The 17,439-nt window shown below is 48.4% G+C and overlaps 5 protein-coding genes across 5 annotated transcripts; 3 read left to right on the top strand and 2 right to left on the bottom strand.

Annotated features, from left to right (window-relative positions):
* Positions 1-51: 51 nt before the first annotated feature.
* JR316_0003953 (Reductase pytE) lies at positions 52-1,007 on the bottom strand (the record flags this gene model as incomplete). The annotated part of the gene is made up of 3 exons (XM_047889722.1): positions 52-611; positions 685-876; positions 938-1,007. The coding sequence occupies 3 exons, from the start codon at positions 1,005-1,007 to the stop codon at positions 52-54; spliced, it is 822 nt and encodes a 273-aa protein (XP_047752096.1).
* Positions 1,008-3,038: 2,031 nt separating this feature from the next.
* On the bottom strand, positions 3,039-4,314 carry JR316_0003954 (uncharacterized protein; the record flags this gene model as incomplete). Its single annotated transcript, XM_047889723.1, has 2 exons — positions 3,039-3,494; positions 3,559-4,314. 2 exons carry the CDS (start codon positions 4,312-4,314, stop codon positions 3,039-3,041), a joined length of 1,212 nt encoding a protein of 403 aa, XP_047752097.1.
* A 1,787-nt stretch (positions 4,315-6,101) lies between these two features.
* Positions 6,102-8,500, top strand: JR316_0003955 (Acetolactate synthase, mitochondrial; the record flags this gene model as incomplete). Its single annotated transcript, XM_047889724.1, has 5 exons — positions 6,102-6,325; positions 6,384-7,806; positions 7,868-8,060; positions 8,138-8,343; positions 8,417-8,500. The coding sequence occupies 5 exons, from the start codon at positions 6,102-6,104 to the stop codon at positions 8,498-8,500; spliced, it is 2,130 nt and encodes a 709-aa protein (XP_047752098.1).
* Positions 8,501-10,879: 2,379 nt separating this feature from the next.
* On the top strand, positions 10,880-12,499 carry JR316_0003956 (uncharacterized protein; the record flags this gene model as incomplete). The annotated part of the gene is made up of 2 exons (XM_047889725.1): positions 10,880-11,450; positions 11,556-12,499. 2 exons carry the CDS (start codon positions 10,880-10,882, stop codon positions 12,497-12,499), a joined length of 1,515 nt encoding a protein of 504 aa, XP_047752099.1.
* Positions 12,500-12,944: 445 nt separating this feature from the next.
* Positions 12,945-17,117, top strand: JR316_0003957 (uncharacterized protein; the record flags this gene model as incomplete). Its single annotated transcript, XM_047889726.1, has 2 exons — positions 12,945-13,011; positions 13,504-17,117. 2 exons carry the CDS (start codon positions 12,945-12,947, stop codon positions 17,115-17,117), a joined length of 3,681 nt encoding a protein of 1,226 aa, XP_047752100.1.
* Between the last annotated feature and the right edge of the window lie 322 nt (positions 17,118-17,439).

Below are 17,439 nucleotides of genomic sequence, written 5' to 3' on the forward strand. Positions count from 1 at the left end.
GGCGCTAAACTGAGTGGTGGAAAGGTGCGTACATAAAATATGCATTAGGGTTTAGTATGCGATATTGATGACTTTGTTTTCGTATTGGCTCCATTTGTTCAGTACTGCATCAGCGATGAAATGGGCCACATCTTTTCTCGAGACGGTGTAGCCTGTGATTTCCTCATCCGATGCCCTGTATCCCTTCTTCTTCGGATTCTCAGCCTCACATTCGCCGTCCGTCAGAAGTGCTGGTCGGATAACAAGAGCGCTCTTCAACGATCCAGGTGCGGGAAGGCCTTCTCGCTGCTTCCAATTAGCGCCCATTATCTCGTCACTGGGTTCCCCGTCATCTTTCGCGTTCCATTCCCAGCCGGCGCAGTGAAATAGGACGCGCTCGGAGCCTAGTTTGTCTTTGTGAGGGACTTCTAGGAAGTGTCCGTATAGGGGTTTCATTAGCACGGGTACCGCGGCATGGGACGATTTGGTGAGGCCTATGGATGAGATGGTGATTACGCGAGGTTGTGGCTCTGTTTTGGGCATGGTGACGAGAGCGTTCATGAGAGCTTGTGTCACTAGGTTTGCTGGTTTGATTATGAAGCCTTTGGTAAGTGAGAGGCTTGGTGTTCCACCTACGATGAATCAAAGAAATGGATAAATATAATGGGTTTCATAAATCAATGGGCCTTGGGAAGATATACGCACCAACTGTGCAGAGAAGAAGACCGACGTTGCCGAATTTTGTTGCTTCACTCCATGCGTTTTTGACATCATCTTCTACTAGAGCGTCGCCTTTGACGAGGCAAGCCTTCCCGGATTTGAAATATTTCTGAATCACTTCATCGTTGTCGAATGCTTTCGGTGAACGGAGCAGGAAAGTGACAGTAGCTCCAGCATCTGTTGATAAATGTTAATCAGTGATCAATAGGAGACTTAAGCACTAGATGGCGCAACTCACCTAGGAAGCGTATACAGGAATAGTATCCAATGTTTCGAGAAGCTCCGATGGCGAGAACGTTGAGAGACATGCTGGAGATTAAGTACTTTGAATTAGGGCTGGATTGCTGAAGACGACTGAGGATCGAGTTGAATGGTCAAGAGAGGATTTGCAACTCGACCTTTATATATCAAATTCCTCCAGAAACACGTTCATATGACACTTCTAAGAACGGAAAGCCACGACGCCCGCCAATGGCGGTGATGCATTGACGCGACATACGCGCAACGTACCTGCGAGCCTGCGCTGCTAGTACACTTCACCTACACGGTCTCCACGCCAATCCTCAGACAAGTCCGAGCAGCGGAGACATCTGGGTATGCTTAAAATAGCCGTCATAGTCGGTGCCGACAGCTTGCCGCCCAATAAAAGTGCTGCGGAAGCTAAAAAACATATAAATGCTACATAAGCCAACCGTGATCCGCAGGTACACCAAGCACAGGATGAGCAGATTGCGTTTACTCATGATACATTTCACAGTCGCAAAAACGGATGACGCATCGTTACGGCACCAGCCAATCAAACCGGGCTTTTATCACTATCAGTGTGGCTTTTGGTTATAGTACCTTGTGTCAGAAACGGAGACATGACCTTTCCGCGAACGTTGGCGTTCTTGAAATAAAGTGAGCAGCTAGCGTTCCACGACATATGTACCAGGTGTCCATTGACATCTATTTCCCGGACATTGTCCGAAGGCTCTGCTGCCCAGTTCGCATTTTTTTAAAAGAACGCTCAGGACACCACGCCAGTCAATGTCTTCATGGTTCAATTTCGTGTCTCTTCATTTCTTGCAGACAGATTGCTTCAGAAGTTCAACTTGTTAACACCCCTTGCGCTTTATTTCGGATAGTTTCGGATAATGTCAGGGCCACTGGGAAAGCGCCCATTGGAACCTGTGGGTGTCAAAGCTTTGCGACACACTATGAACATGTCATAGACGTAAACCAGAAGAATATCTTAACGTCAATGGGTAATTTCGGTGCGCCTGGGAATACGATAGCCTAACAACACCATGCCATTCTAACTCCCCACATTTACTTACTGCTCATGCGAGCAGCGAAACAAGGTGAGTGATTGGTGTCCGTTGTTCATGTGGCGAACGGCTATGATCATTCTGTTTCAGCACTCAGCTTCATATCCGACCATTCCGTCCACAACAAGATCACTGAAAAATTAATCGACTCCTTTCAGTTTTCAGATAACTCCGTTCGCCATTTGTCGTCACCACCTCTATTCAACTATGGTGGAAGAAAGCATTGGATGGCGATAATGAAGCAACTACAAATACGAGTGATTATACAATACATCTATCTCCCTCCATTTGCTATAAGCATCCGCAGGATGTAATGGTACTACACCCAATATGGCAAGAGGATACCCATTTTGGGAAGCAGGCACAAGGGGAACGGGTTGGAGCCCATCGGGTAAAAAAAAAACACAAGACATCAATTCCCTGTTGTCCATTAGGAGAGAAAGAGCATGAGAAAAAACAGATACGTGCATTACAGCCGACATAAAAAGTTAAAACCTACAGTATTGAATGGACGCGCGAGAGAAAAAAAAAAAACAGAGTGGATACAGTGGAGTTATGCGGTATTGGGATGGATGGTTTGACAGTGAGAATAAGTCAAGGATGAGAGTGGCCGATGAAGTCCCGAGTTGTGATCGATCTGAGAGAGCGGAAGGAATTGGAAAGTGTAGAGGCAGCTAAACAAAAAGGGTAAAAGAGCAAATCCTATACATGGTGCGAAAACAGGAGGAGAGGAAGGAAAAGATAAACGAACGAACGAATGAAAGAGAAGAAGAATTAAAAAGGCAAAAAAGACCAACAACAAAAACAGTCCTCTTTTGGTCTTCCTGACGATAACGAACGATGCCAGCAACTACTTCGTGTACATTCGCAAAAATCTCAATATGTAGAGAAAAATACGAATTAAGTCGTAATGTAGAGCACACCCAAATTAAAAAAGCCCTGCAGAAGAAAAAAACAAAGAACAGGAAAAAAAAATACAACTTGAATAATAATTTTTTTTCACGACTTTTAATTTTTTCAACCTAATATTCAAGGAGAGCCAGTCGTGAGAAGCTCGTCGAAGAGGGATGCGGATGTCTCACTTTTGGTTGCGGTACTGGTGCTGGTGCTGGTGCTGTTGCTGCCGTTCGTGGCTGCAAGGTGCGGGTCGATCGCCTCTGCTGGCGCGGATCCGGAGCTCGAAGGTGTCGCGGTGGACGCTGGTGGCTGTGGCTGTTGTTGTTGTTGTTGCTGCTGCTGCTGCGCGGCGTCAGTGAACGTCGTCCTGAACGGCGTCGGCACGATGATAGAGCGGTGGAAGCGTGCGCGGAAGTCGTTGCCGGCCTGGTTGGGGTCGGTTGGCGGCGGAGGTCCGCCGGGGTGCGGGAAAGGGTGTGGGGGCGGCGGTGCTGATGGGTCGTGGCTCATCTCGACGCCGTAAGGAGGTGGCATGGGAGGTGGTTGGCCACCGTTCTTCGCAACTTGCTCAGCATAGTGCATCCGGCGCTAATCAGAATGATGTGAACCAGTGAACGATTTCCTTTTACGACATGGACGGTTAAGTACTTACCTGATGATCCCAACGATCCCATGCCTCGGCAATGATGGGTTCCAGAGACGCCAGCTCCTCGTTGGACATACCCAATGTGCGCAGCAGATGCTGCTTAAGTAATGGCGCGCACGAAAAGGAGAGCAGTAGCGTGGACGCAAACGTCTGGCCGCCTAAAGGGGGACCCTGGGGGAACGGCGGCTCGTGGTGCGGAATGGGCGGATGGGGCGCCTGCAGCTGCTGTTGCAGCTCTGGTGGCAGAACCTGGTGATACTGGCCGTCAGCAGCAGCACGGTAATGTACCTCTTCCATGCCTGGCATGATATCGTTGCCCATATCGATGCCGAGCTCGCGCATCCGCCGCTGTTTCACCAGCTGCCGGTGCTTGCGCTGTCTTTCTCTCGCAGCCGCACGGACCCGATCTCGGCGCAGAATCTCCTCAGGCGTGAGCTCATGCCCCGCGTACTCCTGTGCGGACTGTGGCTGCTGCTGCTGTGGCTGCTGTGGCTGGATCTGCTGCGCCGCAGGCTGCTGCAGCTGTTGCTGGGCGGCGAGCGCGGCCTGGTGTTCCTGTAGTGCTACTGCAGCAAGGTGTTGGTTTTCAACGCCATAATACGAGCCAACAACGGCCATACCAGCATTCTTGCGGTCCCGCTCCCGCTTTCTGCGCTGCCTCTCCGCGGCCTTCTCGCGCTTGATCTTCTGGCTCTCTGTTTCTGACTCTCGCGGGCGACGGCGGGAGGTGCTGGGCGACTCGCTCTGCATGCTCGCGTCCATCAACTGGTGAAAAGTGGTTTTGTTTCTTTTTTGTTTTAGATTCTATTGGATCCCTTTGATTCCTCTCTACGCCTGCCGCCCTTTTACAGATATTCTGTGTGCGACTGGCGTGATGCTTGTGTGACCTGCGCGACGGCTGAGGGGGTGGACAGTGACAATATCGTGACGAACAGTGACGGGAGGTTCAGGAGGTGGTGTCACAAGCAAAACAAAAAGCGTTGATAACAACCAGCTCCGTGAGAACAATTTCCCTTTTTAGAGATTTCCCCTCTTGCCCTTTTGTTCTCCGAAACTTTGCTCCATTCTTGTTTTCGTGGAATTAGAATGAAAGCGGACTTTGGGATCATATTTTAAGGTGCGCTGAAATAGACTTTAGGCATAGTACATCTAATATGATACAAGCCAAATACATGGATATCTTTCTTCTGGAATCTATCTATTCGCAATACCACCAACAGAGTCAACATCTTGTACCTCAGGCTTCAAATCTTGTCCCACCATTCTCACAAATGCTATTTCTAAGAGTCAAACAAGGAAGCTCTGTAAAGCATTACTGGAATACCTGGTCGGTTGACATTGACCCAACATCTCCAGAGTCATTCATCTATATCGGTGCTTGCAATTTGCCTCGTAGAGAAACAACATAATCTTTTTGCAGTCTTCGTCCAGGGTATGTGCATAAAGTGATAACTAATAAGCGCAGAATCTTTTAGGTTACTTTTACTTTTGAATCTTCATTCTCAGTTTAGATGATAAAACACATATTGCATCATAAATCTGTGCGACTGAACCCAGTTATTCCAATATCCATAACCGTTTTCGTCAGAAACCCTTGTGCAAACAAATTATGGTTCAGAAAACGGTTTGTTGAGTCGATGACAATATATAGGCTGGATATATATGGAAATAAACTTTTACATGTTTTCTCCTCTATTCCCATGATTATATTGCACTTCAGTGAAAGGCTATCTTTCTTCAACATCCACGATCAATGACTTTAACTGTAGTGATTGTTCGGATGGTAGATGTTGATAACAGTCATGAAAGCTCTTTAGGTAGGCTTTGCTGCGCATAGATCGGTATTAGCTCACTCGAAACATTTGACCTCGGAAATCGCCATGTAATCGAAGGTAAAGGGTGTGAAGGGTCTAATAGATTAATCGGCCCTATCTCTTTCGCTAGTCTATTGTCCTAGACACCCTTGCGCGTTTTTCACCGCAGAAACACCCAGCAGGATCCTGAAAACACCTCCATGAAATGCCAGAAAAATAAGCGCCCATCATGTAGACGATTGTGCAGCCCCAGGGGCCATATGTTGCCTGGGCACACTATTTTTAGTCGTCTGTCACTAAAGGCCAAGAAACCGGTGATTTCATTTTGCGCCTGATTATCGGCCGGGCCACTAGTGGGTTACTGCATCCAGTTGCACGTTCCACGTATTCGCGTCCCAAGTTGGAGCACATCTCGCTATTTTCAGAGACATCGTTCAAAGTCACTGAGGAATGCTTCCACCGACGTTGGCCGGGCTATTTGTGTAGACCGCAAACCAGTCGCGCCGGACAGGGGAGAATGTGGAGAAAGAAAGAGAATCATGTGACAAGTGATCGGCCGAAAATTAAGCGATCGGCCGTTGTCTGTGAATAGGATATGGTCGAGTCAATTCTGGCCTTTTGCCTTGTTAAAAGTTTTAGCAACTTTCTCTTCTTGGAGTATTAGTTTCTTGCTCTCCTTGACTTCTCCTTCCCTTCCTTTCTCCTTCCTTGCCCACTCAAAGGCAATAAAACAACATGGCTCTGCCCGCCACAAGATCTTTCGCCGTGCCTGCAACGACCACTGCAGCAAAGGTCGTCCCAAAAGTAGCTGTTGCAGCTGCAGCCGTCGCTGTGCGATGCAAGTCGACGGTGTCCACATCCAGCCAGTCGTCCATCGTGGACGCAAAGTCAAGAGTAAGAGAGCACGTACGCAATATCAGCCGTTCCTCTTCAGCCAAGGCAACCCCTGCCCCCGCTGCGTAAGTTTTTTTTTGCACTCAACACCCCTCATGTTCGCTTGATTAAATGAACAAAAAGACGACCAACACCAGCCCCTGGATTCCAGCAAATTCCTACACCAAGTAATACAAGACTGCCTGCCTCGCATGTCTATCCTGGCCCTGCCCCCAACGCTCCTCTGGACCATACTTTTGTCGGCCTGTCAGGTGGTCAGATCTTCCATGAAATGATGCTTCGCCACGGTGTGAAGCAGATCTTCGGTTACCCCGGTGGTGCTATTCTTCCTGTCTTCGATGCCATCTATCAGTCTCCCCACTTCGAGTTCGTCCTCCCCCGCCATGAGCAGGGTGCCGGACACATGGCGGAGGGCTACGCTCGTGTATCTGGCCTCCCCGGTGTCGTCCTCGTCACCTCTGGTCCCGGTGCAACAAATGTCATCACCCCTATGCAGGACGCTCTCTCGGACGGTATCCCCCTCGTCGTGTTCTCCGGTCAGGTAGCCACCTCCGCTATCGGATCGGATGCGTTCCAGGAAGCCGACATTGTGGGTATCTCACGCAGCTGCACAAAGTGGAATGTGATGGTCAAGACCATCGAGGAGCTGCCCAGACGCATCAACGAGGCATTCAAGATCGCCACCTCTGGCCGCCCCGGCCCCGTGTTGGTTGATCTTCCTAAAGACGTAACGGCTGGCATCCTGCGCACCCCTCTGCCGTACAAGGCAACCACCCCTGGCATCAACCTGGGCCTTCCCATGAACCCCCTGCAGATGACCGAGACTCCCACCGACATGAGCCTCATCAGGCAGGCCGCGGACATGATCAACCGTGCCCAGAAGCCTGTTGTGTACGCCGGCAACGGTGTGCTCTCCTCGCCCATGGGCCCGAAACTCCTCGCGATGCTCGCAGAGAAGGGCAACATCCCCGTGTGCACGACGCTGCAGGGCCTCGGCGCGTTCGACGAGACGGACCCGAAGAGCTTGCACATGCTCGGTATGCACGGCAGCGCGTACGCCAATCTCGCGATGCAGCAGGCGGACGTGATCATCGCGCTCGGCGCACGCTTCGACGATCGTGTGACGGGTAAAGTGGACTCGTTCGCACCTGCTGCGCGCGCGGCTGCTCTTACCGGCCACGGAGGCATCATCCACTTTGAAATCCAGCCGAAGAATGTGAACAAGGTTATCGAGGCGCAGATCCCCGTCCTTGGCGATGTTGTCGCTAGCATGTCTGCTTTGGTGCCTTTGATCAAGTCGTCGCCTCGCCATGACTGGTTTGCGGATATCAAGAGCTGGAAGGAGAAGTATCCTTTCACGTATGTCAAGTCGGAGAAGGGCGAGAAGATGAAGCCTCAGGAGGTTGTTGAGGAGCTCGACAGACAGACTGCTGATCGCAAGGACGAGGTCATCATTGCCACCGGTGTCGGCCAGCATCAGATGTGGGCTGCTCAGCACTTCAGATGGAGGCACCCTAGGACGATGGTGACATCCGGAGGACTTGGTGTATGTGCTCTTTTTGTCTTTTATATGCGCGTTTATGAGAGGCTGACGAGCTTGATTTCAGACTATGGGCTTCGGTCTGCCTTCGGCTATTGGTGCCAAGGTCGCTGCTCCTCAGAAGACTGTTGTGGATATCGACGGTGATGCCTCGTTCAGTATGACTGCTATGGAGCTCGCCACAGCCGCCCAATACAACATCGGTGTCAAAGTCCTCATCTTCAACAACGAGTTCCAAGGAATGGTTCTGCAATGGCAAGGTACGTATACGCGCATACATGCATTTCCCGTTCATTCACTAGGATTTGGATTGGTGTTAATCAAATCTATATGGCAGACTTGTTCTACGACAAGCGATACTCGCATACGAAGATGACCAACCCTGACTTTGTCCGTTTGGCTGAGGCTATGGGTGTCCATGCGATCCGGTGCCACAGCGCTGAAGAGCTTCCTGCGAAGATGAAGGAGTTCCTCGAGTACGATGGATCGAAACCTGTGTTGATGGAGTGCTTGGTTGAGAGAGACGAGCACGTCTTCCCAATGGTTTGTTGCCTGTCACATATACTATCTATTTATAGCCGATTGACTGATTGTTTTGTTTTTTTGCTTGTTGTAGGTCCCTGCTGGCAAGGCGCTGCATGAGCAGATGTTGCACCCTTCTTTGAGAGCTGCGGAGGCTGCGAAGAAGGTGAAAGCTTAAAAGAGCTAAAAATGAAGTGAAACGAGGGATTTAAAAAAAAACGAAAACGAAATCGAAATGGACACGTCGCTGAAAAATTTTCTTTTTATCGTCGCATACTTACTTACTCTGACTCATGGATTGGTCTTCTGCTTTTTTCCTCTCTACCTCTATCTCTCTCTCTGTGTCTACGTCCTTGCATCTGGTCCCCTTTTTTGTATTATAAACGCACATTCTCACGTTCCACATTCCACATTCTCATATTCTCATATTCTCCCTCTCAGTCTGACAACCAATCCAACCCGCACAACCAATCAACCGCACGCACGCATCGATCTACGATTTCCAAGTTCCATTTTCTATTTTCTATTTTTCTAACTATCAGCATCTCATTTTCACTCCGCTTCCATCCCATCCCACTCATCATCTCATCTTCGTTTGTTTTCTATTACTCTTCCCTTTTTCCCTCTTCTTTTTTTCCATCTCTCTCTATTTCTCTCTCTCTCTCTCTGTCTATCTACTCGCTCTAACGGCAGCATATCCTTTTCCGTCGTTTTTCTTTCTCTTTCCCTATCTCTTTCTCTTTCTCTTTCTGCTAGTATTACAAAAAAGATTTTTAGCGACGTGTACATACATACATATATAAATACGTATATAGGTCATAGTCGTTTGTATATCAAAAAAAGTCTCGCGTTGCGAGAACGCTTGTTTTTTTTCTTTGTCCTGTTCATGTTTATTCGTCCCGCACATACGTACATACGTTCATCTATCCATCTATCCATTGATTTATCTGTTTATTTCATCCAAGTTATTATGATTTTATCGCCTATTCGTACACGGTCTGTTACTAACTTGCAACATGAGTCATAATTGACACACACATTCTTTTGATTTTGATTTTTGATTTGTTCATATTGTTCTACTTGACTCTATCCAAAATTCTCGCCTTGTATTAAGTAACTTCGGTGGAGGTAGATGTGGTCAGGACTGTGGTTGATGCTGATTGTGCGGTATATTACTTATATATTAACGATATTACTTATATATTAACGATATGGTCTGAATTCGTTGACGTCTATTTGGTTCTCCGCAATTTCGACAGGTCCGCCCACTGAAGCTTGGACCTTCTGCACCTGTTAAGGCTTTGGTAGACTAACTTTTCCTTTGGCGTGAATTGAATATGCGAAAAGGCGGGCAAAAGCGAAGCGTTGCCTGACTTGTACTATGTAATGACTATTGAATGATATATAGATTGTTTTTTTCCCTCGTTCTCGTTCTCGTTCTCATTCTCGTTTCCGTTTCCTTTGGTTTTTGTTTTCCTTTTCGTTTTTTGCGCTCGTTCCTGCTCGTTCGCACTTTTGGTGACGGAAGTGTACATCGTCCTTGTGAAGTAAAAGGTTCAATTTAATTTTCTGTTCGGCCTGTGGACAATGGACATGAGTCTCTGTTATGTCCAAGCGGGTTACGTTATAATACTTATATTGAAGGAAAGGCACGTTCTCAGGCTTTTGGATTTTTGGAGTCGAAATGAGAATAGGCGCCCGTCGGGAGCAAGAGCGACGGAGACAGTAGAACATTTCATATTCGAATGCCGGGGATATTGACAAGAAACACTGTAACTCTGGAACGAAATCGGGGAACGCGAAAGGTCTACTGCGATGCATAGCAAGGACGAGGCGACTGAAACCATACCATACAAGGAAGACTTGCTGATCACAGGGATAGAGGAGGAGGAATGAGAGGTAGAAAGAGAAAGAGAGAGAACTAACACTCACATTGAAGGAGAGTCATTGTACGAGCACAGCGGGAGGGAGATAACCCGCTACGATCACTGGAGATGACGACGAAAATCGCTTGGGAAGGCTGGTCCTTGAGGTGGGATCGTGAGGGACCTCTGTGGTACAGAGTCGCATCGAGGAAAGTACAAACGCACAGGGGCATAGAAATGTAGTACCAAGCCGAGGGACATCCCACCGGGTGCTGAGTCAGAGGCTATAACATGAAACAAAGAAGGCGCCCGTCGTTGACTCGTCGGTTATTTTTCTTGGCAAAATATTCAACCAGTGGCACTGCCTGACACCGGGGCCACTTGGGAAAGTTGAGAACTTTAAGTTTACCAACAAGTTGGTGGCCCGTTGAGCCGATTTGGTTGCAGTGTGCCTCCGGGTGGGCTAGACCTAATTTTCAAGACGAAAACGGTATGACTGATCTGTGTGTGTGTGTGTGGAAAAATCAACTTGTTGTTGTATGATTGTGCCTCGGCTAGCCTCCTGTGAGCTATAAAACGGGACTCATACCGAGAATTCTCTATCGTTCCACACTATTTCTCCTTCCAACAGACAATTGGCGACACACTTGAGGCGTCTTAGGTGTTCAATTTTAAAAAACAAACGAGCCGCAATGACATCAGGAATCCAATCCCTCCCCTTTCTCGGTCTCAACGAAGACATTCTCTTATACATCTTCTCTCTCAATGCCAATGCTGTAGACTCCTTCGTCTGTGAGTCCCACTCGTACCCCGTGTCGGTTATGGACATCGACTACGGTAGGTCTGCCGCTTTGAATGTCACCCGATATAGCTCGCAAGTATGCCGCGAATGGCGCCACCTGATTCTCGCTTCACCCACTTTGTGGGCTAACTCTCTGGACTTGGAGTTGTTGGACTGTGGGACTGACGAGTGGCGGAATGAAGTCGTCAAAAGGACAGGAAACTGTCTCCTCACCGTCGTAGGCACAATGCCTTCGATGTATGAACTCTTCCCTATGTTCCAATTCCTCCGTGATTTCTTTGATAAAAATTGGACTCGCATTCGTCGGCTGATTGTGTACGACGACTTCTTTAATGGAGCTAATTGGAAAGAGCTACTCAAGAGACCTTCACCAAACCTTGAACGACTTCGCATAATGGGACAAGATATGACCTTTGATAATATTCAAGATGGGACATTGTTCAGCGGCACTTCTCCACGGCGTCTTTATGATATTTATATATATTTCCGGCTCGAATTCGACCCAGTTCATCCCTGGTACACCAACCTCTGTCACATTCAGAATCTTTGTGTCGACAAATTTTCAGCTTCGAAACTGCTACGTGGTCTAAAACTGTTACCGTATCTTGAAACCTTGGGAATTGTAAACAACTTGATTGATTATGAGCTCGACCGACCTCTAGCGCCTATCAACTTGCCAAACCTAACACAGCTCAGTATCAAGTCCAACGTTATGACAATAATTCCAATGTTGAAATACCTTGTTCCTGGGCCAAACTGCTCCTTGCGTTTAGATGACTACTTCTATCTTCCTCGTACATTCAGTTCATTGCCAGAGACTTTTGAAAACTATCTGGATATTGGTGGTGCCCTGTCAACATTCCTTGGACATCAGGCTTATCAAAACCTAACTTTCCACAAATTTCACTATTACGAAATGAAAGATCGTGGAAAGTTCAATATACGTGATGACCAAGGAGTGTTCGACATAGCTTTGGAGGACACGGTCACTATTTTGCTCAACCACGGTGAAAATTGGCCGGACTTCGTATCCCAAGTTAATGCTGCGTTGTCTCCATTAGCTTGTTCTGTTTTGCCAACTACAAATCTTCATCTGGGAGTTCATGATCTCCCGTCACAAAGTGATTCCATGCTCGCCTTCTTTGACAACTTCAAAAATGTGCGAATTCTAGAAACGGACCCGAAAACTATTCAAATTATCGGACAAGCGGTACAAACTCACCGAGGAGGTCAACTTGGGGGTTCGACTCTTTTTCCCTCCGTCTGCCATATCGTGGTACATCCCTGGCAGTACAAATATAAAGTGGACACAAAGGAGCTGTACAAGTTTGTCAAGTTTCGCAAGAATCATGCGGTGCCCATCGAAAAAGTTTACTTTTGCTATTCAAGTTGTACAACAGAAGAAGCTGCATCTTGGAGGGCATTTGCCAATGAGCTTGACTTTGAAGTGGAATTTGAATCTCGAGCCAACCGGAGTTACGACGTATCTGATTCTGATGCTTGGCCATAGTATTTTTTTAATCTCTCCTTTCACTGCTTGCTCGGTTATTATTAGATGATTGTTGATATACTTCGTGATAATTTGAGCCACTGCTTCCGAGTAGTTGAATAAATTGCTTCGTACCTCCTTGTTTAAGCGCCCTGCTTAAAGAAATTTACGAGTTCCATACCTAACGTGTATTCCAACTGGAATATTATCATCATGATATTAGCCGCCTCCAATGGACCTTGACTGCACTCCGATGAGACACGAATTGTTGTGTTGTCGTGTAGCTTTTGTCAAGGCCACGGTAACTGGGTGACGGGGAAGGGAAGAGAGCGATATGGGAGTACCTTGAATTGAATGTTAGCATAAGCCGTTACGGCAAGTATGGTTTGCTCCAATGGCTCAACGTAACTCACTTAGCCAGGCTGATCAGCGAGAACCCCGATTGAAATGACCAGCGTGGTTAGCAATGCTTTCTCACAAGTGGCCTTCAAGTTCAGAACCGTCTGAACCAGATGACGAAGAAGTCGCTACAAGTTGAGTTCTAGACAGATAATCCATCGATTTAGACCATGAAGAGATATCGAGAAGTATGTTCTTTGAGGAGACACTGAATAGTTAAAATATAGTCAGATTGCGGCATTCCAGGTGATGTGGTGAACCTGCGGGCGAATATCTTGACCCATTGTGTTTTTATGTGCGAAGAAATGAGTTAAAGGCTAGATCAAGCTAATCCATGTCGTCGTAGTCGTAAAGAAAGCGAAAGATCGATTAAAAGATACGTGAGGGGTAATTTCCGTGTTTGGCTCGGTTGTCCTGGCATCAAAAGCAGGGCTGACGCTCTTTTTCATCTACAACCTCGTACAACCAGCGCTTTATCGCGCCAAAGCCATACATACTCTCCTTTAAACTTCTTTCTTTGTTTTGACGGGTCGTATGCAGTCGCTGGTCCGTCTGTAAGGCATAGACACCCGTCAGCTACCACCACCAACTAGCACCCGTCCCCCACACAAAATGTGAGTTGTCAGCCATAATCGACGGTGCATTTCCAATTGAACCCGTGTCTCTCTGCGTGTTTAGGACGAGTACACGAGTTCCACCTCTTCCTACAAATCTTAAGGAACGCATCGCGGCCATAGAGCAAAAAGTTGGCAATGCTGGGCCCAGTTCAAGATCGATATCGCCAGCGCCAGGGGCACTTCCGAACGCTCCGACCAATGCAGGCGCACTGCGCGACAAAATTGCTAAGTTTGAGGGAAAGGGAGGCATACCGGCCCCAAGAAGCAGGTTCGGGATGGGTGCACCTCCTACAGCACAGGCGCCGCAGAGGAGTGGAGAGCTTTATGGGAACCGTATTCCAGCCCCTGCGAGGTCGGTCAGCAATGGTGTCTACCCAGCGAGTCGCGCAGCTTCTCCGACAGGGGACACGATTTCACCCACCGACCGACGCTCTTTCTCTCTTTCAAGTGTAATGAACGACTTTGACGACCGCCTAGGGGACTACACACCTGTCAGCTCTCCCTCATACACCTCTCCTGTCGAGTCGCCCGAGTCCGTGTTGTCCATGCCGAATAGCCCGGAACTCTCCCCTGGCGCAAAAAGCATTGACATACGTAGGGGGACCTCGTTTCAGAAAGCACTGGAGATCGCTCGAAATGCGGAGCACGCGAAGCTGGAACCATTAGACCCTGCTGTTATTTCTGCACTTCGACCACCACAGCTGCAAGATGATAATGGCGAAGAAGTAGAATCTCCTCAGTCAACTCCAGCCATTGTTGTTTCCACCGAGGTGTCTCCTTCCACCGAGGCTCCAGAATCAGCTCTGGATGTCACTGTTTCCTCTCAGGCAATTCCCATTGACGAGGCAAGCCCTACCGTCTTTACAGATACCACCGAATCCACTCCGCTGAATGTTCAGAACGTCGCACAACTCAAACCTGAGGTTGCTGCACCCTCAGTCAGTGATGACAAGATTTCGATGCCTGTTGCCCCTGTGATAATCGAGGTCACTCCTCTGGCCGTTCGAAAAAGGCGAGGTACAATATCGCGTCAGAATTCAGACTCAATCCCTTCTGAACACATTCCGGATGTGCCACCTATTCCACAAATCCCTACAAATGTCGACCACGATGCTGAAAAATCGACCCCACCTGCAATTATTGTTCACGATGCAGCGACATCCAAGCCCATCACTGAAGATTCCGAGAATCAAGAGAATCACTTCAATTCCCGCAATGCTGCGTTAATACTCGACGCAATTTCCATTGATCCTCAAATTCTCATTCCACCTTCTCTTGCTACAGGTGTTTCGCTTACCGATGTCTTAAATGATTATATTGTAGGAGAGCACACTTCGGAGGACGAGAAACGGGCAGCTGCAACAACCACGCCTCCTCCTATGGTTACTTCCTCAACGCCTTCTTCTCCGCCTGCCAGACTCGCCTACGATAGTCCAGAAATCTCACCTGCAGAAATCGTTGAGTCTCCTCCCATCCCTATAGCAAAGCCACGAGCCAAAGCGACTCCCGAACCACTCAACTTCCTCTCCCCTCCGGCAAGCGGCATGCTACCTTCCTCAACTTCAGCCTCAGTAGCAGGTGGATCTTCCTTGAACTCACTTTCTACCTCACTTAGCTCGCGTCCGATGAGCATGATAGAGACCAGCCCAAGCCTCGTCACCCGCGCCATGCGCATGACACCCGCCACTAGCCGTGGCGTACCCGTGTTTATCCCGCCCCCTGCCAACACGCAACCTCGCAAATCCGATTTTGTCTACTTCCCACCGACTCCTGACCCCGAGGAATCCGAATTCGGAGAAATTCCCCGAGGAGGTGCGAATGGGTCAATGCATAAAGCGTCGCAATCATTGTCGGAGGGTACGGCGAAGGGTGAGGATGCAAATAAGGCTACAACGTTCACGGCAGTGGTGCATGGCAAGGTGCGGGAAGCGTCGACGACGCTGCCTTCCACTAGGAGGTATGTCGCGCCATCGACGCCCCAGATGAAGAGGGTGCAGAGGCAGACCATCGCTGAACCCCCCTTGAGTCCTGGACAAGGAGAGCTCGCGGCGCTGCTTCAGGAGGCTATGTGGTTGGAGGACACACTGAGTAAAGGCGAGCTTCCGGCGGAGATTATACAACAGAAAGAAATGGATGAGAGAGCGGAGCTTGAGGTAATTGAGGAGGAGAATGTGGAGAAAGTTAGACCTGCGAAAGGGGAAGAAGATGGACTAGCAGAGGAGCAAAAGGGGATCACTCAGGCCTCTACCAAGTCGCAAGACACGAGGAATGAGCCAACCTCTGGCAAATTGAAGCATACCTTTTTGATCCCATTGTCAAAGGCTAGATCTGTGCATCGTTCTGAGGGTTCTACGTCTTCTAAAGCAGAGGAATTCCCAAGTCGACGCATGGAACAAGATGTAGTTCGTCCAAAATCAGCTGGAGTGCCTGATCAGTCTGCTGGACGCGTTGCCAAATCGTCTTTGCCCCCTTCTGATGTCTTCCAATCACAAGCCGAACCTTCGACAGCAGCAGCTGAGGTACAGCCTCAACGACTTGAACCCTCACATACAGGTGGTGAATACCCCTCGAAGTCCCCAAAATCTTCCAGATTCGCAAGTTTCCGCAGGCTAGGTAGCCTCTCGAGGCCAAGCACGATGTACGGGTCGTCCTCATCTGTACGACATAGTCAGTCAATGAGTTCAGAAATCTCCTCAGAGGATTCGCAGGCTGTTGCAACGCCTCCTGAGGCGCATTTGGAGTTTGGTGCATTGAAATTCCTCCCGGCTAATGAAGACTATGGTCACGGAAATAGGTCAACTACCTCTTTCCACTCTTTGTCGTCTAAAAAAAGCGGAAGTAATTTGGGGCGGGCAGCATCTTTTGCTGAGAAAATGTGGTCAAGGGCAAGAACGAAGTCGAGCACAAGCACCGTTAGTTTAGCTCCGAGTGAAGGGACAGGTGAGAAAATTTTACTTATAAATGATAAAGCAACTTATCTGTGCATAGTGGATGAGGCTCCCAAACTCCCAGCATTTGGCGCAACTGCTGCTTTGGAACTTCCAACCTTGCCATCTGTCCCTGTAATTGTTCCTCCGTCCCCAGAGAAGAAGAGCAATTTGATTTTGGATCCTCCAAAGCGATCTACGTCACTCAAACGGTCAACAAATTTGCCGCCTATTCCGCTCGAACCCGTGCCTCCTATCCCTACGATCCCTATCTCAATTCATTCTCGCCCTCAGGCGCGCAATGCCGAAATCTCTCTTGAAACTTCTAACGATTCATTGTTGCCACCTGGTTCGGGAGACTCTTCGCGGCCAACTTCATGGACGTCATTATCATCCGCAGGGTCGCTGGGCTCCCTGCCCTCCCCTCTGTTTGACAAAGAATTCTTTGATTCGTTCCCTTCTGTTCCCGGAACAACACCTATGCCAGATATCAACACTGTCGCCAATTTTCCTCATCGGCGCGATGCATCGTTTGACTCTGCCCTGCTTTCCTCCGCGATCCATCTTGCTTCATCGCATAAATCCGCTGCAAATCCTTCTACCACTACTCTTCATCAACAGCTTCCAAATTACAAAGATACACCCACCGCAGTATCCGTCGCTCTACCTCGTCGCTCTGGGGAATCGACTCGTTGAGGGATGACTCCTAACATCATCTCGAATCTCGAATCTCTGCCTCCCAATCTCACTATTACAAACCAATTCTTTTGCCGCTATTCTAGTTACATATTATGCTAAATGCTACCAACATACTTGCTGTCATCTACGTTGCTCTACTTCATGTCCTTTTTGTTCTCCTTCTCTTTCCATTTTTTGACGTGTGGTTCAATTCGCTTTTCCGAAGTTAAAAAGCTTGTTCATGTTCGCCGTTGACATTACACTACTGCCTCTTGCATAGTTTTTCTGAGTACTCTCAGCGCGTCCATAATAAATTTCTCATCGAATGCTCATAAATTTT

Source organism: Psilocybe cubensis, chromosome 3, assembly GCF_017499595.1.
Source record: "Psilocybe cubensis strain MGC-MH-2018 chromosome 3, whole genome shotgun sequence".
Lineage (NCBI taxonomy): Eukaryota > Fungi > Basidiomycota > Agaricomycetes > Agaricales > Agrocybaceae > Psilocybe > Psilocybe cubensis.